The 24,560-nt window shown below is 56.5% G+C and overlaps 4 protein-coding genes across 10 annotated transcripts; 3 read left to right on the forward strand and 1 right to left on the reverse strand.

Annotated features, from left to right (window-relative positions):
• Positions 1–7,264: 7,264 nt before the first annotated feature.
• Positions 7,265–10,626, forward strand: JUNB (JunB proto-oncogene, AP-1 transcription factor subunit). 2 transcript variants are annotated; one of them, XR_010321237.1, is made up of 2 exons: positions 7,265–9,793; positions 10,597–10,626. XR_010321237.1 is itself a non-coding variant. In XM_003413066.4 (1 exon), exon 1 carries the CDS (start codon positions 7,265–7,267, stop codon positions 8,306–8,308), a length of 1,044 nt encoding a protein of 347 aa, XP_003413114.2. In that variant the 3' UTR covers positions 8,309–10,626. The 2 variants fall into 2 exon arrangements, 1 of the variants encoding a protein (XP_003413114.2); XM_003413066.4 differs by having other exon boundaries at positions 7,265–10,626.
• PRDX2 (peroxiredoxin 2) lies at positions 10,597–13,799 on the reverse strand. Its single transcript, XM_064280764.1, has 6 exons — positions 13,696–13,799; positions 13,134–13,245; positions 12,892–13,045; positions 12,156–12,278; positions 11,856–11,986; positions 10,597–11,262 (listed from the first exon to the last, which is right to left on the reverse strand). The coding sequence occupies exons 2-6, from the start codon at positions 13,234–13,236 to the stop codon at positions 11,177–11,179; spliced, it is 597 nt and encodes a 198-aa protein (XP_064136834.1). The 5' UTR covers positions 13,237–13,245; positions 13,696–13,799; the 3' UTR covers positions 10,597–11,176.
• Positions 13,800–13,808: 9 nt separating this feature from the next.
• THSD8 (thrombospondin type 1 domain containing 8) lies at positions 13,809–15,820 on the forward strand. The gene is made up of 2 exons (XM_064280765.1): positions 13,809–14,183; positions 15,248–15,820. The coding sequence occupies exons 1-2, from the start codon at positions 14,033–14,035 to the stop codon at positions 15,445–15,447; spliced, it is 351 nt and encodes a 116-aa protein (XP_064136835.1). The 5' UTR covers positions 13,809–14,032; the 3' UTR covers positions 15,448–15,820.
• Positions 15,821–16,465: 645 nt separating this feature from the next.
• Positions 16,466–24,491, forward strand: RNASEH2A (ribonuclease H2 subunit A). Of its 6 annotated transcripts, none has more exons than XM_023552341.2 (8): positions 16,466–16,717; positions 16,895–16,966; positions 17,091–17,217; positions 17,349–17,436; positions 18,737–18,874; positions 18,981–19,068; positions 19,997–20,151; positions 20,232–24,491. In XM_023552341.2, exons 1-8 carry the CDS (start codon positions 16,591–16,593, stop codon positions 20,439–20,441), a joined length of 1,005 nt encoding a protein of 334 aa, XP_023408109.1. In that variant the 5' UTR covers positions 16,466–16,590; the 3' UTR covers positions 20,442–24,491. The 6 variants fall into 6 exon arrangements, with proteins under 6 accessions (XP_023408109.1, XP_023408110.1, XP_010591588.1 ...); XM_023552342.2 differs by having other exon boundaries at positions 20,087–20,151; XM_010593286.3 differs by having other exon boundaries at positions 20,087–20,151; positions 20,260–24,491.
• Positions 24,492–24,560: the final 69 nt, after the last annotated feature.

The raw sequence follows: 24,560 nt of genomic DNA on the forward strand, positions 1-24,560 counted from the left end.
CCCCAGTTGGCAGAGCCTCCCCACCACCCCAGGCCTCCAGGAACCCAGGCTCTAAACCTCCCCCCACCCCAGCCCACAGGAAGTTTTGGCAGAGCCGTAGTGGCGATGAAACGGTTAAAGCCGTTTCTTATTCATTTCATTCAGTGGCCCCTTTTGACTCAGAGCAAGCCCTGTGCCCCCCCTTGAGCCAGGGCTTATGGGGGGCCTGGGTTTGTACTCCATTGCACATCTCTGATTTCTAGAGAGGGGGAAGTCGGTTGGTGAGCTTGCGGGGGGGTCTTGAGTAGCTGACAGAGTCAGGTTCGAATTCCGATGCTGCCCTCATTGTTGTCTGGGCCTCAGTTTCCCCAACTGGAAATGGAGGATAATTATGCCTGGCTCTTTGGGTTGTTGTCGGGATTAAGTGAATAATGGAGGGGACGCTTTGAATCCAAGGCTGGGCCCAGGAGCAGGGAGGGGCTCGGGTGACAGAAGGGAGCAGGCCCTCCTGCCTCTCAGACCTGGGTGTAGGGGTGCCCAGCAGAAATGAGTCCTTGTGGGACAGACGTGCCCCACCCAGGGCTCTGAGGCCATGGGGTTCAGCCTGTCCACCCCCTGCCCCCCGGCGGGCACCCAGGAAGTGAGAGGCGGGGCAGGAATGAGGCGGAACCTGTTGGGCCCGTCGCCTCCCCAACCCCCACCTTCATTCCCGGGGCCTGACAGGGCCCCCCTACACCGCGGGCCCCACCCCCTGGACGCCTGGGTTCTGACCCGAGGGTGGCTCAAGGGAGGGGATGGCGGATGGAGACGGTGTCTCGGGAACATCCTGTGGACTGCTGGCTGGACAAACGGGAGGGTCCCTCCTGGGGCAGGGCAGACATCGGTTGGAGGCAGAGTAAACACAGCCCAGGGTAGCCAGACTGGGGGAGGGGTCAAGGAGTGTACACATACACACAGTCACCCCAAGAGAGCCAGTCCAGACATACAAACCCCTGTCGCCCTGGCCACGGAGACACTGCCAGCCAGGGACCCACTTGGGGTCAGACATGAGTCTGGGCAAGAGAACCCAGTGACAACTGATGCACAGATAGTGACAGGGCAGACCTAGGCGCAAGACAGACATGCTGCCAAGCACACAGACATTGATAGGTCAGAAGCACATGGACAAGGGTGATGCCTGTGTGCCTAGTCAATTTGTGTGTATGACATGGATACATGGACTTGGCACATGGACAAGATAGACGCACTGACACACAAACACATTGACCATTTAGATCATAAGCACACAGCAAGACAGACACCATGGCATGCTCACATTCACACTGACATAAACATGACAGGCCAGAGGAGTAAAGGGCAAGATACACAGACACACACACACAAATACAGAGAGCTGTGCGTCCAACACGAGCAGGCAAGACCTGCATGTTGATCAACTCAGAGGGAATGTACATCCCCTTCAGCACAGACGTCCCGAGAGCAGTACAGGAGATGTCCAGGTATACATACATACATACTTTATCAGATCCTGACACTGAAAAGACAAGACCGGTACCACACACTAACAAGATCACCAACTCAAAAACATACTCAGGGGCAAGAAAGACAAACAGAATCCTATATGGACAGATGGACAGAGAGGGCACACACACCCACCCACCATTAGAGAGAGCCCCAGCAGCAACCTATCCTTGCACAGCCACTCAGAGATGCTCTGAGAGACTCCATGACACAGCCTTACAGATACATACCACCTCACAGGTAACACAAACTGCAGCAACCCCCCAAAAGATCTGCTGACAGATGGGGCACATACAGGCAGATGAACACATTCACAGACATGGTCTGGCCAGACAGTCACACCCAGAACAGGGAGGCACAGACAGGCCACAATCAGACATTCATAAACACATCTGGACAGAGACACTCTGACAGAACCTGTCTAATAGTGTGTGCGTGTGCACACACACACATTTAGCCACAGACCTCACACACACACACACATCCAGCCACAGACCTCACACACACAGACCAGCCACAGACCTCACACACACATGCACACACACACACACAGACCAGCCACAGACCTCACACACACATGCACACACACACACATCCAGCCACAGACCTCACACACACGTATACAAACACACATAGACCAGCCACAGACCTCACACACACACATACACACCACACCAGAAATGAATAGGTTAGCCGTCTGTACTCCCAAGCAACCTACACAAACAGACATATAGGCCAGTCACATGCAACCCATTCCATAAACCACACACACACACACACACACCCTCCCACGCACTCACAGTCAAAGCAGAACAGAATCCTATATAGACAGGCCCTACACACCCTCTGCAGGATTGGACCAACACACAGACACACACTCTCACGCTCCCTAACAGGCCAGCAGCATGCAAGCCCACAAGCAAACCAGACACACACATGCCCCTGGGCCTGTGCTGAGGTTCTGTGGAGCTCTGGGCTTCCCAGCCTGTCCTCTGTCCTGCAGAGATCCTGGCACTTCCTCTCTCCAAACATCACCCCCACTTCCCTCCCCCCTGCTGTTTGTCACTTCTCCTAGGAGGCCCAGCTCAGCAACCTTGTCCCCTGGCAGGCTCTGGGCCTATTTTCTTATCTCATCCCCTGTAAAGGGGACACCACCGGGATCCCAGTGTTGCTCAGGCACCCCAAAAACTTCACCAGCAGTGGGGGGGCAGGCAGAACCAGCTTGTGGGAAACTCCCCCCATGCCCAGCTGAGTCAGCCTGAGGAGACCAACTCTACTTCCTGCTTCCAAGAAAACCCAGCAGCTTCCTCTCCTGGAGAGGGGTGAGGGGTGCTTCCTGCACCTTGAACCCCCCAAACCACATTGGAGGGAGGTAGCTGGCAGGCCAGGGGTTCCTGGGGGAGGCCTCCATGATCCTCAGCCTCTTCCTGCCCAGCTGCCTGTCCACACCCAGGGGCAGGGACTCAAGAGGCTGGGTGCCGAGGCTTGTGGCTTCTCGCCCTGGCCTGCCCACTGCCTGACTCAGGGCAGCCCCAGGCCCAGTTTCCTGGTGGGGGCCCTGTCGGTCAGTGGGGCCGGGGGGGAGGGGGTCATCAGGCTATTTATAAGAAGGAAGTCTCTCATGCCAAGGCCAAAAGCCCCAGAGAGACCCGTGGGTGGGGGTGGGTGAACTTCCTCTTATTCTGCCCCCCAGGCCCTGGGTCCCTGGGCATGGGGGAAGCCTGGGCACAGACTGCTCAGCCAGATGCAGGTGTGGAGTCCAGGACCTGGGCAGTACCCACATCCAGGTCAGCTGGGGGAGGGGGCTAGCCTCACGACCTCCTCAGGGAGCTGGCCTCGGCGCCAGTGGGACGGCGTGAGGGGGTGGTGCCCAGGCCACAAGGGTGAGACTGGCAGGAGCCTGGAACCAGCTGTACCAGCTTGGCTGGGCCCCCACCCTGGCTCCATGGCCCAAACCCCACCCCTTGCCCAAACACCTGAGCAGGGTGCATCCAGCGACCCCATGCTGGCCGGTACACACCCACCCTCACCCACTCTCCCTGTGCCCAACTCCATCTCTCTCCAGATTAAAGGAGGCCCTTTGTGAAGGGGCCTGCAGAGCTTGCCCCACAGTTGGCACTCCACGAAGGTCCCCTTCCTGCCTGGTTGCCCCTCTCCCCATCCTTCACTCTCTGACCGTTTTTCTCTCTGGTTTTGATTATCTACAGGACAGTGGCTAATGGTTTGGGGCCAGACATCTTGGGTTATATCTACCACTTATAGCTGTGGAACGTTGAGCAAGTTCCTTAAGCTTGGCTGCCTCAGTTTCTCCTCGGTTAATGGGGATAAAAATAGCATATATTTTGCCGGGTTGTTGGAGGCATTTAATGACTTACTACATGTCAACCACTTAGAAGAGTGCCTGGCCATATAAGTAAGCACAGTATAAGTGTTAGCTATTAAAATAATCATTATTTTTAAGTTTGTCTACCTATCTTAAGTGTCTCTGAGTCTCTCTTGTCTCTGTGAAGCTAACCTTGCTCCCATTTGTCTCTCTGGCATCTCTCCCTGCCCTGATACCTCACCCCCATGTGCCCACTCTCCTTGTTTGGTTGTCCTTTGAGATTTGCCCTCCATCTCTGACCCTCTCTGGCAGAGCCTTGCCTCTCTCTGCTGGACTCCCCTGGCGTGGGCTGTCTCAGCATTGGCTGGCCTGGGCTAACTCACTGTAGCCTCCTGGTCTGTGGGACCTGCAGGTCAGCTTCCCAAGGTGCTGCCCTCTGGCCTTGGCCTTCCCAGCCCCCCCAACGCTGCCTGATGCACCCCCACAGAGCCCGGCCAGATGTCAGCTGCAGTTATTAGCATGGGCGGGCAGGAGACACAGGCCTGGCAGCAAGCCCGCCAGACACAGCGGCTGGAATCTCCCTTGAGACTGGAGCGGGGGAGGGGAGCAGTCACACAAGGGTAAGGGGGAGGGGGCATTTAGGGGTCACAGGGACCCTTCAGAGCCAGGGACACCCCCACCTTCTCATGGGATCTTCCTCCCGAAGGCCATTGCTTTGCTGGACTTTCCCCTGTCCCCATACAGCTCAGTTTCTTTTTCGCCTCTTTCATTTTCCTTCTCTCCCCCACACTGGGCGAGCTTGGTGCCCGTCCCATGAAGGTCTGCCAGCCCCTGTCCCTCAGACTCAGCCTTTCTACCCCAAAGAAAGTTCCACCCTTCTAGAAGACACAGGCCTGGAAGGTACAGAAAGAAAGCTTTTCCCCTGAGTTCCCCAGTCTGGGCTTCTCGCCTCTTGTTCTAGTGGCTCATACCCTAACTGCTTGGAAGTCCCACTTTAAGTCTAGCTAGAATCCTCACCATCTGAATCTATACCCAGTTCTTCCTGGGGAAGGTGTGCTGGTTCTGTGATTCTCCCCTTGGATTTTCAGCTCATCTCTGACTGGGGTGGCAGAGGGGGGCCCTCAATGGAGGGAGACATCCTGGGGAGGAAGGGGCCTCCCTCCAGGTATTATAGATGGGACCCACTGACTAGGTGAGGGAGGCAGGGGCATCCCAGCCCCTAGGAATGTGTGTGTTGGGGGTGCCCAGACCTCCCGGCAGAGGGGAAGGGCACCTCGCCCAAGGGAGGAGGCAGCCGTGCCAGCCTGCCCAGGCGCCAGGGGTGCCTCTAGGCATCGGCCCGCCTCCTCCGCGCCCCATCGGGCCGGGAGCGAAGTTCGACCCAGGCCCGCTGGCAGGCGGGGACCTGCCAGTCTGGGCTGGGCAGGGCCGGGCCAGCCTGGCAGGACGCGGCCCCACAGCGGCTGGGCGGGGCCGGGCTAGGCGGCCGTGGGGGCTCCGGGGGCGGTGGCCGGGGCTGGTCGGGACTAGCCAGTCCGGGGGCCCGGGCGCGCCCTGGGACCTGGCAGATATTGGTGCTCCTAACTCCTGGCTCGCGGCCCCGGGACAGCGCTGGCCCCACCCCTTCCTGTGCCCTTATATGGGCCTCGGGGAGAGCTACTCCCCGGGCGGCCCCGCCCCCAGTCCCTGCTGGCGGACTCGGGCCGTTACCATGGCGACCAAGCCCCGCTCCCGGGCTGCGCCCCCCTCCGTCGGGATAATGGAAAGGTCTCCGTTTTGCCTTGAAAGTAGTCTGCAGGCGCCGCGAGCGGAACCACTGCTGGGGGCGGGGGAAGATAATAGGAGCTCTCTGCGGCTGGGCGGGCCCCGAGCGCTCGGGCCTCGGCGGGGGTCTCAAGCCCAGGTTCCTCTTCTGAGGCACGGAACCCGGCCAGACCCAGGGCGGGGTGCACGGTCCGGTAGGATACGAGTGACGGAGGCAGGGCCGGGCTCCTTCCCCGGGGGCTGTTGCCACACTTCCTGCCGCCACGCTCTTTCCCCAGCCTGTTTCTAAGGAAGGGAGTGGGGTTGGGCGACCGCGCCCCGGCCATCGGGCTGGGTCCAGGCTCCGAAGTTGACACGGTGTAGGGCAAGCCCAGGGTCAATGGGGGAGGCCATTGAGCTGGGGACAGAGTATTCGGGCGCCGATGGGTCACTACGAATGGGGTTGCGCTAGTCATGGAAGATTCGGCACAGCCTAGTCCCCAGGATCCTGGGAGCCCCTTCCTCGCACATCTCAGCTGGGGACCCTCCTGCCATTGTCCTCTGATTTGAATATATGTTCCAACCCTTCTAACTCTCCATCATGGCTTCACAGATTACCCCGGTGACTCCCCAACCTAGTGCCCCTGACAGACATATTCCATTTTCTACTCCACGTATTTTCCCTGGCCAACTGTACCCGAGGACCCGCATCACTTTATGCATATCCAAATTTCCCCATCTTCATTCCTCCCCCACTTAGGCAGGGCCCTCAGATTGTCCCATGGATGCCAGCATCCCTACTCATTTCTGGTATAATGGGTCCTCCAGCTTCTCCTCTTGTATCCTTTTTAAGCGTTGCCTTTCTTCGTTTTTCTAAGTCCCTCCTGTGAAAGTTCCGGAACCCCCACTCAATTCCTGTGCCAGGCGTTTCCCCACCCCTTCCCATTTACTCGCTTTAACCCTCTTCCCCTTGTTTTTTTGGGCTCCCAGGGTATTATCAGAGTCCCAACCCCTCTGGAATACTTCGGGTCCCTCAGGCCTTTCGCTTACACCCTGGGATACCCGCCCCCACTTCCTCTGTACCCTGTCCTTTTTCTCAGGTGTACTCCAAGGGAGCCATTGCTCCTTCTCAGCCCCTCCCCCAGATGCCTCGTGTCCCCCAGCAGATCCTTCCTCGCGTACTCCGGGGTCCCCCAGCCCCTCCCCTGCAACCGCGCCGAGCCACACGGCCCATGGCCGCTGTTTACAAGGACACGCGCTTCCTGACAGTGACGCGAGCCGCCTCCTCCCCTTCCCCACGCTCGAAGAGGGGGGCGCGGGGGCCGGGCTCGGGCGACCGCCAATCCGAGCGCACTTCCGCAGCTGACAGCTCATATAAAGACCAGCCTCTCTGCTCAGCGGCCGGGACCTTGAGCGCGGCCAGGCCATCTTCGGAATCTTCAGGGAACGGGGAGCGGGGGCAAGCGACACAGAGAAAGCGAGCGCACTAGAGAGGGCGAGGAGGACACGGGAAGCTGGGTAGAGCTTTCGCGCACAGCCGCCGGCTGGCCGCTCCCCGCCCGAACCAGTCGCCGGGAACGCGCGTTCCGACAATCAGTCCGGTCACCGCCGCGGACAGCGCACCGGTCGCTGCAGCGAGGCCCCGGGCGGCCCCGCAGGGACCACCCCCCCCGCCCCCAAGCCCGCCGGGCCGCCCGGATGTGCACTAAAATGGAACAACCTTTCTACCACGACGACTCATACGCAGCAGCGGGCTACGGCCGGGCCCCTGGCGGCCTCGCTCTACACGACTACAAACTCCTGAAACCCAGCCTGGCGCTCAACCTGGCCGACCCCTACCGAGGCCTTAAAGCGGCCGGCGCGCGGGGCCCCGGACCAGAGGGCAGCGGAGGCAGCAGCTACTTTTCCAGCCAGGGCTCGGACTCGGGCGCTTCGCTCAAGCTCGCCTCGTCGGAGCTAGAGCGCCTGATCGTCCCCAACAGCAACGGCGTGATCACGACGACGCCCACGCCACCGGGACAGTACTTTTACCCCCGCGGGGGTGGCAGCAGCGGAGGTGCAGGGGGTGCAGGGGGAGGTGTCACTGAGGAGCAGGAGGGCTTCGCCGACGGTTTTGTCAAAGCCCTGGACGACCTGCACAAGATGAACCACGTGACGCCCCCCAACGTGTCTCTGGGCGCCAGCGGAGGTCCCCCGGCCGGGCCCGGCGGCGTCTACGCGGGTCCGGAGCCGCCTCCGGTCTACACCAACCTCAGCAGCTTCTCCCCGGCGTCTGCACCCTCTGGCGGCGCCGGGGCCGCCGTCGGGACCGGGAGTTCGTATCCGACGGCCACCATCAGCTACCTCCCACACGCGCCGCCGTTTGCCGGCGGCCACCCTGCGCAGCTGGGCCTGGGCCGTGGCGCCTCCACCTTCAAGGAGGAACCACAGACAGTGCCGGAGGCGCGCAGCCGCGACGCCACGCCGCCGGTGTCCCCCATCAACATGGAAGACCAGGAGCGCATCAAAGTGGAGCGCAAGCGGCTGAGGAACCGTCTGGCGGCCACCAAGTGCCGGAAGCGGAAGCTGGAGCGCATCGCGCGCCTGGAGGACAAGGTGAAGACGCTCAAGGCCGAGAACGCGGGGCTGTCGAACACTGCCGGCCTCCTCCGGGAGCAGGTGGCCCAGCTCAAACAGAAGGTCATGACCCACGTCAGCAACGGCTGCCAGCTGCTGCTCGGGGTCAAAGGGCACGCCTTCTGAGCGCCTCCCCGCTATGTACGGACACCCCCTCCAGCCTGGACGGCTGGGCGCACGCCTCCCAGGGGGGGCGAGGAGGCAGGCGATGGACACCGGCCCCGGGGCCTAGGGGCGCCACAAACCACACTGGACTCTGGCCTGCTGGCTCTCGCCCAATCCTTCCACCTCGACGTTTACAAGCTGCCCCTTCCACGTTTTTGTATGTTTTTTTTTCTCTTCTAGAAACAGACTCAATTCATATTGAATATAATATATTTGTGTATTTAACAGGGAGGGGAGGAGGGGGCGATGGCGGCGGAGCTGGCCCCGCTGCCTGGTACTCAAGCCCGCGGGGACACTGGGGAGGGGACCTCGCCCCCTGCCCTCCCCCCTCTGCACTATACTGTGGAGTGGAAACACGCTTGGTTTATTTTAAGATGTGTTTGTGTGTGTGTGTGCGTTTATTGTTCTGACTTTTTATTGAATTTATTTAAGTAAAAAAAAAAATAGTTCTTTATTAATTTCTGGAGTCTTTTTTTTCTAAGCCGGGCGGGCGGAGGGAGGAGAGTACTGGGCGGCCCTCACCCCACCGCTGTTTGGGGCTCACTCCAGTGCCTGCATCCCCCTCTCCAGCCCTGTCCAGCCATCTTAATGTCCCAGCCTAGCGGTCCGGCCCTCATATCCTGAGCTGGGTGGTCCCCGGGGGTTGGAAGGTGCGGGACGCGGTCAGTGTCCCAAGGGCGCGACGCGAAGTGCGCAGACGCGGCCCGCCCAGCCCCGCGCGCCGGGGCTTTCCCCGCTGACGCAGCGGAAGCGCTGCCCATACATGGACCGATTCTGCCCAGTGACGCGCTGGCGGTCTCCGGGCAGATTCCGGGAATCCCCTCCCCCGCTCTGCCGGGCAGGGCCGCAGCGCCGGGAAGGGGGCCGGGATTTTCCCGGGCAGGCGTCTGCCCGGGCCCGGAAAGCCCCAGGCCTGGGTCCAGAGCGCCCGGGGTGGGCGGGCCGCGCTCCCGGGCCCCGGGAACCACCCGCAGACTCCCCCATTAGGCTGGCGCCGGAGCCTGGTCGCGTCCACGCCCCCTCAGTCTGACCTGACCCAGGCAGGGGATCGCTGTAGCCTCCGCGCCGTTGCCGCCGCTGTCCTCCACCCTGCCCCCGCCAGGAAGGGCGGTGCCCGCCTGACTGTTTCCCCTCCCGGGTGCCAGGCCGAGAGCGGGGTGACTGCCAGGACTGGTCCTGCCGCGGCAGCTGCTTGGGCCGCCGGGCATCGCCACCGCCCTCGCACGGGGCTCCCTCCCCCGCTACTGGAACGGGTGGGGGGCGGCTGCGGCAACAGATGGAAGCCTCCAGAGCAGCGAAGGAAAACAGAGAGAAACCAGGCCATAGGGGTGGGGTGCGTAGAACAGGCACTTCACTAACTCGTTTATAAAATACTGAGCAGAGTCTGGAGACGTAACCTGGACCACGGCAGACAGGCAATAAACAATCAAACATTCCGTGATGGTGGTAAGTGCTAGGAAGAACAAAAAACAGATCCAGGTCGTAGAGTGATGGAACCATAGAGGGTGTATTGAGAGGGTGGACCTTTAGCGAGGCAATTTTTCAGCAGATTTGAAGGAGGTGGCCTGGAGAAAATCCCGGGAAGAGTGAGTGTGCGAGGCAGGGGGAACAGCACTTTTGAAGTTCCTGTGGCCAGAATAAAATCAGCCTGTTAAGAAACAGCCAGAAACTCAAGGGTGGCAAGAATTGAGTGAGCCACAGGTGGGGTAGATGAGGGCAGGGAAGGCCAGTCAGGCCTCATAAGCCTTGGAGGGGAGCGTAGATTAAATTCCGAGGGAGATGAGTGACACTTGGAGGGGATTAGGCTGGGTAACAATGTCAATAATCTGTGGGTTAAATGTGTATATCAGCCTAGTTCTGTGGAAGGAAATTGGGGCTCAGAGTGGCAAAGTCACTTGTCTGATCCTACACAGCATCAGACTATGCGGCAGCGTGGTAACCATTGGGAACACTGCCTTGCTCCTAACACCTGCCCCTTGCCTAACGCTCACCCTTCCACCCTTCACCCTGTCACCCTTGCCAAGGATAGACAGGCAGCCCTTCCAGGCTGGAGTTGAACAGAGCCTGCAGCAGGGGCTGGGCATGTAGCTCAGGACTGGGTCCCAAAAGACTGGACTCGACTAGGCTCTGTCCTGCCAAAGGCAACCATCCTAGTAGCCATTCACTGGGCCTTAAGCAGGGACCCAGCCCTGGGCTTCACATTATCTCCTTTAAGCATAGTGATATGGCTTGATTGTCTTTACTTCCAGTCACCCAGGGAAGATCACAGCTATTAAAGGGCATTTGAACTCAGACTGGATGATAGCAAATTATGGGTTCTGCCTTGGAAGGCCAAGTTTCAAGATGTAGAACATCCTGAGACTGCTCCTTGCCAGGGGCAAACAGCATCTTCTCCTCCCCACCACTCCAGAACTGCCCTCAGACCGAGGAAAAGGAGGGAGAAGAGTTAGCAGTGAGCATGAGGTAAGGTTGCCATCTTGTGGTAGAGATAAGTAACTTCAGGGTCAGTTTCCCAGGCCGGAGGCTGGAGAAAGCACATGGGAGTTGGGGGCACTGCCAGGACAGATGACACCGACACAGATTTGCACCTGTCCTAATAATTTATTGGTCTCCTTAGGTCTGTGCCCCGATGGGTGGGCTCTGGGGAGGGAGGGTCACCATCCATCAGCTTCCAGGTGGGGGCATGAGAGGGCCTTAGCCCCACCCTCCAGGATCCCAGATTGGGGAGTTTCAAGGGGACAGGTCTGGCCTTTCCTGGGTCAGCATGGGGCACCCATGCAGGGGAACAGGTGGGGAAAGAGGGCCCAAACTTATTCCCTGCCTGCTAGTCTAGTTGTGTTTAGAGAAGTATTCCTTGCTGTCATCCACGTTGGGCTTGATGGTGTCGCTGCCCGGCTTCCAGCCAGCGGGACATACTGTGGGAAGACACAGACATGTGTGAGCCCCAAGTTCAAGGCAGGGACAGTAGTAGGGGACTAACAGAGGCAAAACAAGAGCCTGAGTTGAAGAAGAAAAATCCTGGGCCTAGTGGTTCAGGTCCAGGAATACACATGTTGATAGAAGTCCTCCATTCAATCACCATTCTATCATCTGTGTTTACCCTCACAGGCCCAGCTGTAGTATTTTCTGGCTAATAATTTTCCTGTTTTTATCCTCATTTTCTTTTTAGGCCCTTCAACCCAGTCTCAGTCCCTCAGCCTAGCCTTGCTTGACTTTGAGTCTATGGCCAGACTATCCCTTCCACATGAGAAGGTTCTCTGATCCAGCTAACATTATTCAAACCTGACTCAGTATGCACCGCCTCAAATACTTTCTATGGCTTGTATTACCTCCCAGTTCTCCATCCTTGTATTCTATTGGGGTATCTCTCCCGCCACATGAGGCATTTCCTGAAGACAAGGCCCTGAGCTGAATCGCCTATGGGACCCTAACATTGCCCTGCTCAGGTGGAAGGGCTGACAGTAAATGTTTGCGTGAATGACAGAGGAGCTGTGTGTGAACTATTCACCTTCCCCATGCTCATCCGTGTACTGGAAGGCCTGGACCAGCCGCAGAGCCTCATCCACGGAGCGCCCCACAGGCAAGTCATTGACTGTGATCTGACGAAGGACACCCTTTCCATCAATGATGAAGAGACCTCTGAAGACATCAAGGCTCATGGTGAGGAGCTGGGAACTCCCAGGACCAGAACAGGGAGCACCCACCTCTTGCCAGACACAGGGTTGGGAGCAGAGAGGGCGTTGCCCAAACATGGTCCCCTCACCCTGGGGATGAGGCTCCCTGAGCCTGACTGAGGGCTTCACTGTACCTGTAAGCGATGCCCTCATCTTCCTTCAGCACACCATAATCATGGGACAAACTTCTGTTCACGTCAGCCAGCAGGGGGATGTTCAGGGGGCCCAAGCCTCCCTCCTTCCGGGGAGTGTTGATCCTGGGGGTTGGGAAGACAGGACTGGCACCTCAGGAGGCCCGGCACAGCGGGGTCCTCACCCTTTGGGCCCGGGTGAGATAAGTTTGGGGGGGGCCCTGGAGGTGGGAGATAAGGGGCTTTAGAGCAGAGCCCTGGGAGACACACCCACCCCGCCCTGAAGTGTGTGCAGGGGCTGTTTCTGGTGCCTGGGAAGACTAAAGCCTACAGACTGGCACTCCAGTTCCAAAGGAGTGCCTTCACACATGCTACTGATTTCCAGCATAAGGGGGGGAACATGTGCTAGAGTCCTGGTGCTCCTCTCTAGCCCTGTAACTTGGGGCCCAGCCCTTTACGCCCTTGAACTGGAGTTTCCACCTTCACAAAATGGGGCAGTACAGCCTCCCTCCCAAAAACTATGTGAGATAAAACGTCTGCGACTCTGGGCGACAAGCAACGAGTTTCCAAACGCTAATTACTGTCATCATCGTTAAGAACTGGGTGTCATTATTTCCATTATTTTCAGGATGGGGAAAGGGAGGCCCAGAAGTTGAGCAATGGTCATGCAGCCACACAGCTCAGACCCTAAGGTATGGGCCTAGCGGCATACTACCCTCCTCCTGTGCTCCCCTCATACCAAGCCAGGTGAGTGAACTGAGAGTCCACAGAGGCCCCCAGCACCTCGCAGCCCAGCTTGCGGAAGTCTTCAGCATGTTCGCTGAAAGCGATGATCTCGGTGGGACACACAAAGGTGAAGTCCAGCGGATAGAAAAAGAGCACCACGTATTTCCCTGGGTGGGTAGGGGTAAACGAGGAGTTAGGGCCCAGACCCCCTTATGCCTGGGCCAGTTCCCTGGGCCTCCTCTAGGCTGTCCTCACCTCTGTAGTCCGAAAGCTTCACCTCCTTGAAGGCTCCATCCACCACTGCAGTGGCCTGGAAGTCAGGGGCGGGCTTTCCGATGTGCGCGTTGCCGGAGGCCATGACTGAAAGCTGAGACCCCAGCCCGGTCAGCCCGCCCGGGAAGACCTTTTGTCTTCCCTTTCCAAGGTCATGCTGCGTGCGGGGGCCCCGTTAGAGCAGCACAGGCAGCAACACTGATCCCCGCCCTCCCTGGTACCAGGTCCACGCGATATTGAGGCTACTGGGAGCCGCCCACTGACCAGAGCACCAGCGGCCCGGCCGCTGCTGCCTGACCCCCCTTAGCTTGTTGGCGCAAGCCCCCAGTCCCAGTAGGAGACAACGAAGCCCCCGCGAGCAGGGGGGCTGGGAGCCCGGCGATCCGGCCTGTACTCCAAGGCTCCGGCCTCGGTTTCCCCCTCAAGGACAAAGGCGGCTACTGCGGCGGGAGGAAAACAAAGGCAGCCAGCGATAAGGTCCGGATAGGGCCGGAGCTGCTCGAAAGGGGCTTCCCCCAGCCGGGTGCACACCCGGTGTCTATACCTGCGTGGGCTAGGGCTGGACGCAAGGACAGCCAGACGGGCGGACTCTGGATCTCAGCGTCACGAGCACCAGGGGCTGCGGAGCCTTTTATGCGCGGCCCGAACCATGACGCGCAGGGCGTGGCGGGGGGGGGGCGTGGCGGACGAACGGAGCGGTCGGGTCCACTGAGTCGGGCAGAGAGGGGAGCGCAACCGGTCGGCTCCACGCACCGCGGGCGGCTGGGGAGACCTGCAGCCGCCGGCCGCGACCACCATGCAGGCCCGCGGGGTTAGTGAAGGAGCTGCGGGTCCACGTGAGGCTAGGCCCGGGAGCGCGCTGTGGGCGGTTGGAATCTCGCATGGCCCGGAGCCGGGCGGGGCTGCTTCTGCTGCCTCTGATACTCCCGCTCCTGGCGACGCCTGTCCAGGGGTCCTACGACTACCAGTACTTCGGCGATCAGGGCGAAGGCGACACTTGGGAGCAGCTGCGGCAGCTGCAGCAACCGAAAGGTAACCGCAGGTGGCGGGGGTGACGACGCCGAATGATGTTTCCATGACCCTACTTGGCCAGCCGGCTGCAAGGAGACCTCCTCCCACGAACTCTAGATTCCCGCCTTACTCCTCCCTGGCGGTCTCTCCTTGGGCTGATTACTTTTCTCTGAGACTCAATTTTCTCATCTATAAATTGGAAAAGAGGCTGACTTTAAGCAGCTCACAGCTGGAGAGGGGACGTGGGCAGGCAATAAGCACAGAAGCAGACATCCATAAACTCATGGGTAGGTGCTAGGAAGAGCAGAGATAGAGACAGGAGGGGGCGGGTAAGCTTGAAAAGTCACAGAAGGCCCTGCTAAAGAAGATATATAACCAACGCAGCTGGACTGACAAACAAAAGCCAAAAATGCAAGGACTGGGTGGAAGGAGTGTGCCAGGAAAGGGGAACAGCATGTACAAAGGCCAAAAGACCTAATGGAGGAATGGAAAGAGGCCAGGGTGGTGGAGGCTTGGTGAGGAGAGAGTTGTAGAGGACGTGATCAGCGGGCCCTGGCCTTATGAGTGGTAGAATCAGGATAAGACCTGTCTCATACGGGCATAGGGAGGAACCAGCAGAAGAGCTCTCGTAAAGAACATCCACTAAGTGCTCCATAAGTGATAGCTGCTTTAAAAGTGATGATTAGAATTCTTTTTGTTCTGTGTGCTAACACAGTGCTAGGGGCTTTAAGTATCTTCATTATGTCATTTAATTAGTCATTTAATTCACCACTTGACGGCTCTGCTGGTCTGGTGGCATGGTGCCCGCTGAACAGGCCAAGGCCACCTCCCTCAAGGCCGCAGTCAACTTCTGAAGACAAGCACCAAGCACCAAGGGTGGTGTACCATACTCCCAGCTGGGCGGGTTGGCGCAGGTGGGAAGTGTCAGTTTGCATCCCGCTGGGCCACTTGTCAGATGTGTGACCTCAGAAGGGTGGCTCGCTCTCTCTAGGTCTCAGTTTCTGCACCTGGCTCTGTAGCTAGAAGAGGGCATAGGGGGATTGTTCCCCTCTACCTGGGTCTTCATCTCAGCCCTCCACCCCCAGACGTGGAGGACTCGATCCTGAGCCCGTGGGGAAATTGGCGCTGCCTCTGCGACCTGGGGAAGGAGGAGCGCAGCCGCGAGGTGCAGGGTACGGCACCGGCCCCTGTGTTCATGGATCGTGAGAACCTGGTGCAGATGCGGCCCTGCCGGCAAGGAGATTGTCCATCCTGCAAGCTGATCCAGTGCAACTGGAGGCCCTGAGCCCGCGTGAGAGACTGGCGCAGAGGGGGCGGGGCCTAGGGGGCTGTCAAGTTCAGGGACGTGAGTTGCAGGAGTGGGGCTCGCAGAGTGGAAGGACTGCGTGGGGTGGGAACCCAAAGCCAACGAGATTGGCCCTGGTAGGGAACCAGGAGCCACAGGCAGAAGGGGACAGGAATGGGGACGACGCAGAGGGGTGAACTGGGACCTTGAGTAAGGGACGTTAGCCTGGTGAAAGGCCTTGACGCACAGACCGAGAACGATAGCCCGGCTGAAACCTGGGGATAGAGGGAGAGAAGCGGTAAGGATCGCAGACAGGACTGAGAGAAGTGAGCTTCGCTGAGACTGGGGGACTGAGGAAGAACAGTGGGGGTGGGGGAAGGGGAGGGCATGAACCTTGAATTGGGGGAATGAGCCTGTATAATGAATGGAAGCCCTGAGCCCGAGATTGTAAACCTTTTGGGCTCTGGGATTCTAATTCGAGGGACGGGGAGGCTCAGCCTGAGTGAGACAGGGTGGGAGGCAGGGACCCTGTGGGGGGCAAGGATCCTGATTCCAAAAAAGTGACTGAGACAGAGAGGGTGGGGACCCCAAGTATAACGGCCTGAGCTCACGTAAGAGCGGGGGTACCTAGTTCAGGGAGCTTAGGCTGTGTAGGTGGCAGGGATTTCGAATATAAGGGCCTGAATCCAAGTGGGGGACGGAGCCCCAGTGATGCTGAGGCCCGTGTTTGGGGAGCGTAGTTATATTTGACCTTTGGAATCGACTCGACGGCACTAGGTTAGACCCCTACAGGGCTGGGTCCTCCATGCCCTGCCTCAGTTTCTCCCTTTATTTCCCTTTCCTTCCACCAGCTCCTATGGGCGGGGGTCCGGAGCCGGCAGAACGCAGGTTGGATAGGGGCCCAGTCTACCCCGTTCTTCACCAGAAGCTCTTCGCTATCGATCTTGAGAACTACAATTTCCAGGAAGCTGAGCGGCAGCGGCGTCCGCGTCGGCTGCGCGAACGTCAGCCGCGTCGGGCGTGTGTCCTGTGCGCCGATTGGTCCCGAGTGAGCGCCGCTGCTGAGCCCGCGCAAGACGCGCGCCGAGGCCTGCGCTTGCAGCCGGCGGTTCTGCGGCTGGCACTGGCGGCAGAAGCGGCGGCATGGATCTCAGCGACCTGGAGAGAAACAATACGGGCCGCTGTCGCCTGAGTTCACCTGTGCCCGCGGTGTGCCGCAAGGAGCCTTGCGTCCTGGGCGTGGATGAGGCGGGCCGGGGCCCTGTGCTGGGTGCGCCACAAGGGCCAGGGGCGGGGGAGGGGCGTGATAATGATGATGGCCATGGCATTGTGCCAGTGGACGAAAAAAGCGGTGGTGATAGAACAGGAATGGGGGTTTTCACGATACTCGCTGCTTGGATTCGGGAGCCACCCCCACTTCCAGAAACCTGACACCTCTCCTCCCCAGGCCCCATGGTCTACGCCATCTGTTATTGCCCCTTGTCCCGCCTGGCAGATCTGGAGGCCCTGAAAGTGGCAGGTGAGCCCGGGGTGTCGAGGGAGTACGTCTTGAGAGGTGGTTCCAGAGTATATGCAGGGCAAGTGAGAGCTGGAGGAGGGCAGGAAGTGAGAGAACCAGAAACCTTCTCTCCCAATCCTCCCAGACTCGAAGACCCTGTCGGAGAGCGAGCGGGACCGGCTCTTTGCGAAAATGAAGGAGGACAGGGACTTTGTGGGCTGGGCGCTGGACGTGCTGTCTCCAAACCTCATCTCCACCAGCATGCTTGGGCGGTGAGGGGTCTCCCCACCCCCAGAGTGGTCGGGATGGAGGTGCAGCCAGCTCTCTGGGGGAGGTAGAGAGCATGGGGAGGTTTGGCTCTGTGGCTGCAAGGGGTTCACTAGGCTCTGCTCTTAAACCTCAGGGTCAAATACAATCTGAACTCCCTGTCCCATGATACGGCCGCTGGGCTGGTGCAGTATGCCTTGGACCGGAGTGTGAAAGTCACCCAGGTGAGCCTAAGTATTTTGGTACCTGGGTTGCCCCCATTTGATCACCTCTAGATAAAATAGGGGTGAAAAAGTACAGTGGGCAGGTTCAGCATCAGAAGCATGGCAAGTGCCTCAGCAGTGTTGCTTCCTGCTGTTGACTTTTTACCCCTGTTTCTGCCTGAAATCCATGTCCCACCAAGGACCAGCGTGGTTCTCTCAGTCTCCCCTCCCCCAATCTAATCAGTCTTCCTAAAGACTTAGTGTCCAGAACAAATCCCACATCTGTCCACCTGCCCACAGCCTCCATCCTGGCCCAGGACACCCCCACCTGGACTCCTGCCCCAGGCTCCTCCCTGGTTTCCCCGCCTCCACTCCTGTTCCCTCTTCTGTCTGACATTTAATTTACTAATTACAAGATTTAAATCAGGAAAGTTCAGAGTTGAGTAAGGAAGAGGTTAAATTACTACAGAGAAGCATGAATCAACATTACATTGAGTGTACGGAGGCAAAGAACAGACTGTTTTGAGACAACGACAAGGGGGAATACTTGAGTTGGGGAAGGTAATGGGAAACCTCCCTGAGGAGGTAGCTGAGGCCCATCCCCAGCAGGAGGAGCTGGCAAGGCAGCCCTGGAGCAGACAGACGTAGGCCCTGCTCTCGGCTTCAAGGCCTAGTGAGAGGAGATGGACGATCAGCTGGTAAACTAAAGAATAAAGGTAACCTTTGAGAATGGTGACTGCCCTGAAGACATCACTTGTCCCTGTTACCTTCATGATCTTATTTCTCAGCATTCTAGTCCAGCCTTGTGGCTCCCTACTGTTCTCCAGCATATTTGATGTTGTCCCACCTCATGGCCTTTGCACTGGCAGTTCCCTCTGCCTAAGCACTCTTTCCCAGATCTCCACATGGTTTATTCACTCACCTTCAGATCTTTCTTGAAATGTCATTACCTTAGAGAGTGCTTCCTTGAACCTCCGTTACCGCCATTTAAAATTATAACCCCTTCCAACTCTCCCCTAGGATTTATTATTTATCTTGTTTCTTGTTTGTGGCCCTCAGGGTGTCTGCTTCACAAGGAAGGGATTTTTATTTCCATGTCCCTGGCATCTAGAATAGCAACTGGCACACAATACGTGTTCTGGGAGGTGACCTTTGATCCAAGACCCCTGATATGAATTGATAAGAAAGATCCAGGCTGGGGATAAGCTGGAAGAAGAGTATTCTGGGCAGCAGGAACAGAAATGCAAAGGCTGTGAGGCTGGATAATTTGCACAGCTGTTTTTTGGGGTGTTGACCGAATACGTGTCTGTTGCTGTGATAGGTATTTGTGGACACTGTGGGGCTACCAGAGAAGTACCAGGAGCGGCTACAGCAGCGCTTTCCTGGAATTGAGGTGACAGTCAAGGCCAAGGCAGATGCCTTGTACCCCGTGGTCAGTGCTGCCAGCATCTGCGCCAAGGTCAGCCCCCATTGGGCTTGGGCCAGCTTCCAGCACCCCAGTGGGCAGGGGGTAGGCGCTGGTTGTTGCAGGGGAGGGAGATTCCAAGTGCCCATCTTGCCCACAGGTGGCCCGAGACCAGGCAGTGAGGAGCTGGCAGTTCGTGGAGAAACTGCAGGACGTGGATGCTGATTATGGTTCGGGCTACCCCAATGGTAAGCAGACAGTGGTGCAGGCTGCCTCTGGAGTTGCCTCAGGGTAGCACCAGCAATACTAATGCCAAGTTGGCCAGGGCTGAGCATGCTTCTGAGGTTTTCTAAACTGTTCTGGTAATCCTATTCTACAGCAGAAGGGGCTGAGGCCCAGAGAGGGATGCCACTTGCCCACACCCACACAACCAGTGTGCAGCAGAGCTGGCCCTCCTCCCACTTTGCTGTTCTTTGGAGCCCCAGTGAAGGGCTGAGACCCAAAGTGGGCACCTCTTCACCCATTAAGGGGAAGGGACGCAGGCTGTTGTTAAACAGCTGTTGTTTGAATGCCAGCTCCACCATTTTCTTCCAACTCTGAGGCTCCGTCTCCTCATCCATAAGTGAGAGTGATCATGCCTCCCCTCGCCACACATAAGGGGAGATAAGAAGTGGCTGGGTTCAAGGAATCTTCCCATCCTTCTCTGAGGCCCAGAGAAGGGCTGGCAGTGGGGTGGGGCAGCACAGCCAGTTTGTGATTGGAACTCGGGTGAGAGGCCAAAGTGAGGAAATCAGGTCCCTGCCAAAGATAGTTTGGGCATCCATTCTGCACTTTTGAGCACCTGGTAACATACCATGCAAGGCCAAGCCCTGGGGGTAGAGCAGTGAGCAAGACAAACAAGGACCTCCCTACCTCTCCTGAGCTCATCATTACTTGCACAGCTAGATCAACAAATGTTAATTCCTTTTGTCCTTGAGGGGGTCAGGGAGATCTCTCAGCAGCAGTCTCCCTAAACTGCAACTTGAGCAACTCTTGGTCAGGCAAGTGAAGGGGGGTGGCCTGTGCAAAGGCAGAAAGATGTGCAGTGGAAGGTGACTCAGGTGTGCAAAAGGAGGCCTAAGATGAGGTGGCAGAGCCTCAGATGCCAGGCTGAGGAGCTTGGATATTATGGTGCAGCTCAGGGGCCATTGCCTACCACATACCCCAGATCCCAAGACAAAAGCGTGGTTGAAGAAGCATGTGGAGCCCATCTTTGGCTTCCCCCAGTTTGTCCGGTTCAGTTGGCGCACAGCCCAGAGCATCCTGGAGGAGGAGGCGGAAGGTGTTACATGGTGAGTGCCCCGGTGGTGCTGTAGGAGTGGAGGGAGGAGCGGGCTCAGCCCTGACTGGAGGGCTGGCATCCCCTGGAAAGGGTCAGTATTGTCCCCTCTCTCCCACAGGGAGGACTCCTTGGCAGAGGATCAGGAGGGACTCAGGAGGATCACGTCCTACTTCCTCAGTGAAGGCCCCCGTCCCCGCCTCCCCCACCGATACTTCCAGGAGCGTGGCCTGGAGTCAGCCACCACCCTCTAAAAGCCAGGCAGTCCCCCCTTTATCTGCCGCTTCTCTCCCCAGCTTGTGATTAAAACAGTTAACGAAAGCCAAGAGTAGGCTTGTACTTTGAGGTAGAGGCAGGGTGGTGGGCGTGTTCTGTGGCTGGACCTAGCTACTGCCTTTGGGAAGCTAAATGGGGTAGACATTGGGTGACTGATTTTATTTTACTTTTAAAATACTGCGACATATTTGTATGATTCAAAATTAGAAAGGAGCACATTGAGAAGGTGCACAGCCAACCTGCCCCCAGCTCACTGTGGGCTCGCAGGTGCCCGTGGGTCCTGCAGAGACAGTGGGGCATGATACAAACACATACAGGTGCACTCTCTTCCTGAAAAAAAAATTTTTTTTTTACGCAAATGGAAGCAAACTATACCCTGAATTGTGCACATTACTCTTTTCTCCAAATATGACTTGCCAATAATTTCAAATGGTTGTCCAGAGACCTTCCTCATCCCTTTACACCACAGAGTCCTCTTAGAAATGCAAAGTCCTGGGCGCCACGCTAAACCTGCCAGAAGTCTATTTCCAGGGTCTTTTATTTAAAATGAGGTTGACAACAACCCTGTCTCGTAAGGACTTCCAAAGGACTGCAAACCCACATCCCTGTGGATATGCCTCTCAAGCCCTCTGGAACTCATTACCTCCTGCTTGTTCTCTGGACCCTGCCTAGCACCCTGGCACGCTGGTGCCACTTATCTCCAGGCACTGTTCCCCCCACTCTGTCTCCAAGTGGTGGCCTGATGGGCCCTCCCCTGCTTAAGGCTTCCATGGTTCTCACCCCTTATCAGGTTGCAGTGCCTTTGCTTGGTATTCAAGGCCTTCCAAGATCTTATCTCACTTCCCACGCTCTGCTCCAAGTGCGCTGACCAACTCAGAGTCTGTTGTTAAGTGCTGTCAAATCCATTCCAACTCATACTGACCTTATGTACAACAGAACAAAACACTGCCCAGTTCTGCGCCATCCTCATGATGGTTGCTATACTTGAGCTCATTGTTGTAGCCACTGTGTCAGTCCATCTCATTGAGGGTCGTCTTCTTTTTCACTGACCCTCTATTTTACCAGGCATGATGGCCTTCTCCAGGGACTGATCCATCCTGATAACATATCCAAAGTATGTGAGACAAAGTCTCACCATTCTTGATTCTAAGGAGCATTCTGGCTGTACTTTTTCCAAGGCAGATTTGTTCCTTCTTTTAGCAGTCTATGGTATATTCAATATTCTTTGCCAACACCATAATTCAAATATATCAATTCTTCTTCAGTCTTCCTTATTAACTGTCCAGCTTTTGCATGCCTGCGAGGCAATTGAAAACACAGTGGCTTCGGCCAGGCACACCTTAGTCCTTAAAGTGACATCTTTGCTTTCTAGCCTCCGGGCCTTTGCAGGCAGACTCTCCTTGGAATACCCTTCCCCACAGCTTGACCTGCCTAGAAATCCTTATCCTTTTGTCACAATAACATAGTAACAACACCAAAGATAAGTGATGGCTACATTTGTTGAGTGTTAATTATGTGCCAGGCACAGCCTAAGCATTTTCTAAGCGTTTTATTTGACATTCTTCCATTAGGTGAGTCTCGTCCCTTTCCCTTGAGTATGAGCTGGCATTAGTGGCTCGCTTTAGTGAATAGAGAACAACAGAAGTGACATTGTGTGACTTCCAAGGCTAGGCCATCACAGGTGAGCCAATTTCCACCTGAGAAGTGTTCCTTGGGGCACTTACCCTAGGAACTCAGCTGCCATGCTGTTGGGAAGCCCAGGCCACGTGGAGAAACCATGAGTAACTATCCTGGCCGACACCCGTAGCTGAGATTCCAGGCAACAGCCAGCATTAACTGTCAGATAGGGGAGTGAGGGAGTCTTTGAGGTGACACCAGCCCTAGCCACTGTCTATAATTGCACGAGAGACTGCAAGCAGGAACCACGGAGGTGAGCCCAATAAAAACACTCAGAGCCACAAAAGATAATGATTATTGTTCTGCGTCACCAAGTTCGGAGTCGTTACACAGCAATGGATAGCCAGAACAACTTGCATTGACTTGCTTGATCCTCCTAACAACCTTTGTCGAAGAACTGAGGCTCAGAAAGGCTGTAACAACATGCCTGAAGTTATAGCGTGAGTAAGTGGTAGAACTGGGTCGTGAACCCAGGTAAATGTACAGTACTTCAGAGCCAGGATAGTAGCCACCATTTTCTGTAGTCCACATATCTTGATCCCCTGCCCAGCACCCCCCCTTTTGGTTCCAGCACCTGGTCTTTGGGGGACCACCCTCCCTCACTCTCAGCCCACATGGTTCAGATGGAACTGAGCCCACCATGGGCCTTCAGGTATGACCCTATAACCCAGATCAAGCCAATGAGAGCACAGCAGCCTTCTGGTGATAGTGACTGGTTTGGTGATGAGCTCATGACCAAACTGGAGGAATGCTAGCTTTACAGAGAACTAGGCACACTTTCCCACCTGTCAGTTTGTTGTAGGTGGTGGCTTGTGTGTTGCTATGATACTGGAAGCTATGCCACTTATTTCACATACCAACAGGGTCACCCATGGTGGACTGGTTTCAGTGGAGCTTCCAGACTAAAACAAACTGGAAAGAAAGGCTTGGCCATCTACTTCTGAAAATTAGCCAGTGAAAACCCATGGATTATGACAGAATATTACTGTCCAACACAGTGCTGCAAGACGAGTCCCCTAGGCTGGAAACCAAAAAAAAAAAAAAAACAAACCCAATGCCGTCAAGTCGATTCCGACTCATAGTGACCTTATAGGACAGAGTAGAACTGCCCCCACAGAGTTTCCAAGGAGCACCTGGTGGATTTGAACTGCTGACCCTTTGGTTAGCAGCCGTAGCACTTAACCACTACACCACCAGGGTTTCCACTAGGTTGGAAGGCACTCAGAATACACAATGGCAGCAACAATGGACTTGAGCATACCAATGATTGTGAAGATGGCGCAGGACTGGGCAACATTTCTGTTGTACACGGGGTTGCCATGAGTCCAGCCGGCTGGGTGGCAACAACAGGCACACTTTAGCCACTGGAAACATGGAGTTACTAGTCCATTTTTGCAACTATTAGGAGATCCTGTCCCAGAGTATAACCAAGAGAAAGAAAATAACATCCTAACATTTAAGCGCTTAGATACAGCCATTCCTGAAGCCATACTGAGGGATTTTTTTGGTCACTGTTTTGGATCATGGCACTTCGAGGTGAGTTTGTTACTTGCAGCTAAGAGAAGCCTGTCTGCTATGCTTCCAGTGGGCACCTCTCTGCTTCTATGGGAATGGGGACATTGCCCATCTTACAGGTAAGGAAACAGCCTCCCCATGGGCCTGAGGATAAGGGGGAGCATTAGGGGCAGTGTTTGAAACCCAAATTCTAAATCGGAGTCCAGCCCTTTGCCTTAGGTCTAGGAGTTGGATATGGAGCGGGGGAGGAAAAGGGCCTTAGGCCAGATGGCACCAGGCGTCGCTAATCAGAGGGAAAAGCCATGAAGATGTCTTGAGGTCTATGCAAGTCAGCGAGCTTCATGGTGGGCCCTCTTTTGACTCCGCCCACCTCCATTTCTGACACATGGGTATTCCCAGATATGGCAAATGCTTAGGGTGTAGGACAACCATCATTTACACTTGAGTGTGAATCAGTTCTAATCCTAGAACATGAGGATTAGGAATGAGGCACCTATCAATTTCTGGCAGCCCTCCTTCCCACCTATTTCCCCAAGAAGCAGCCATATCAGGTGTTCTAACTAGGGACTTTATTCAGGAGGATAAAAAAAAAAAACAAACATTTTTTTTTTTTTACTAACGTTGTGTGGATTCCAACTCCTAGCGACCCTATAGACAGAGTAGAACTGCCCCCATAGAGTTTCCAAGGAGCGCCTGGTGAATTTGAACTGCTGACCTTTTGGTTGGCAGCCATAGCACTTAACCACTATGCCACCAGGGTTTCCTATTCAGGAGGGAGAGGGGAAAATGGGCGAGAGTTGCGTGGTTTCTTGGATAACCTGGAGTGGGGGAAGTCTCTGGGCCTAAGGGAGGATGGACAGGACTGGGGAATGTGGAAGGCAGGAGGGAGAGGAGTGGGACTCTGGGTGTCTTGAGGGGGCTGGGCGGGGGGGCGGGAGCAAGGGACGCGTCTCC

Source organism: Loxodonta africana, chromosome 3, assembly GCF_030014295.1.
Source record: "Loxodonta africana isolate mLoxAfr1 chromosome 3, mLoxAfr1.hap2, whole genome shotgun sequence".
Classification (NCBI taxonomy): domain Eukaryota; kingdom Metazoa; phylum Chordata; class Mammalia; order Proboscidea; family Elephantidae; genus Loxodonta; species Loxodonta africana.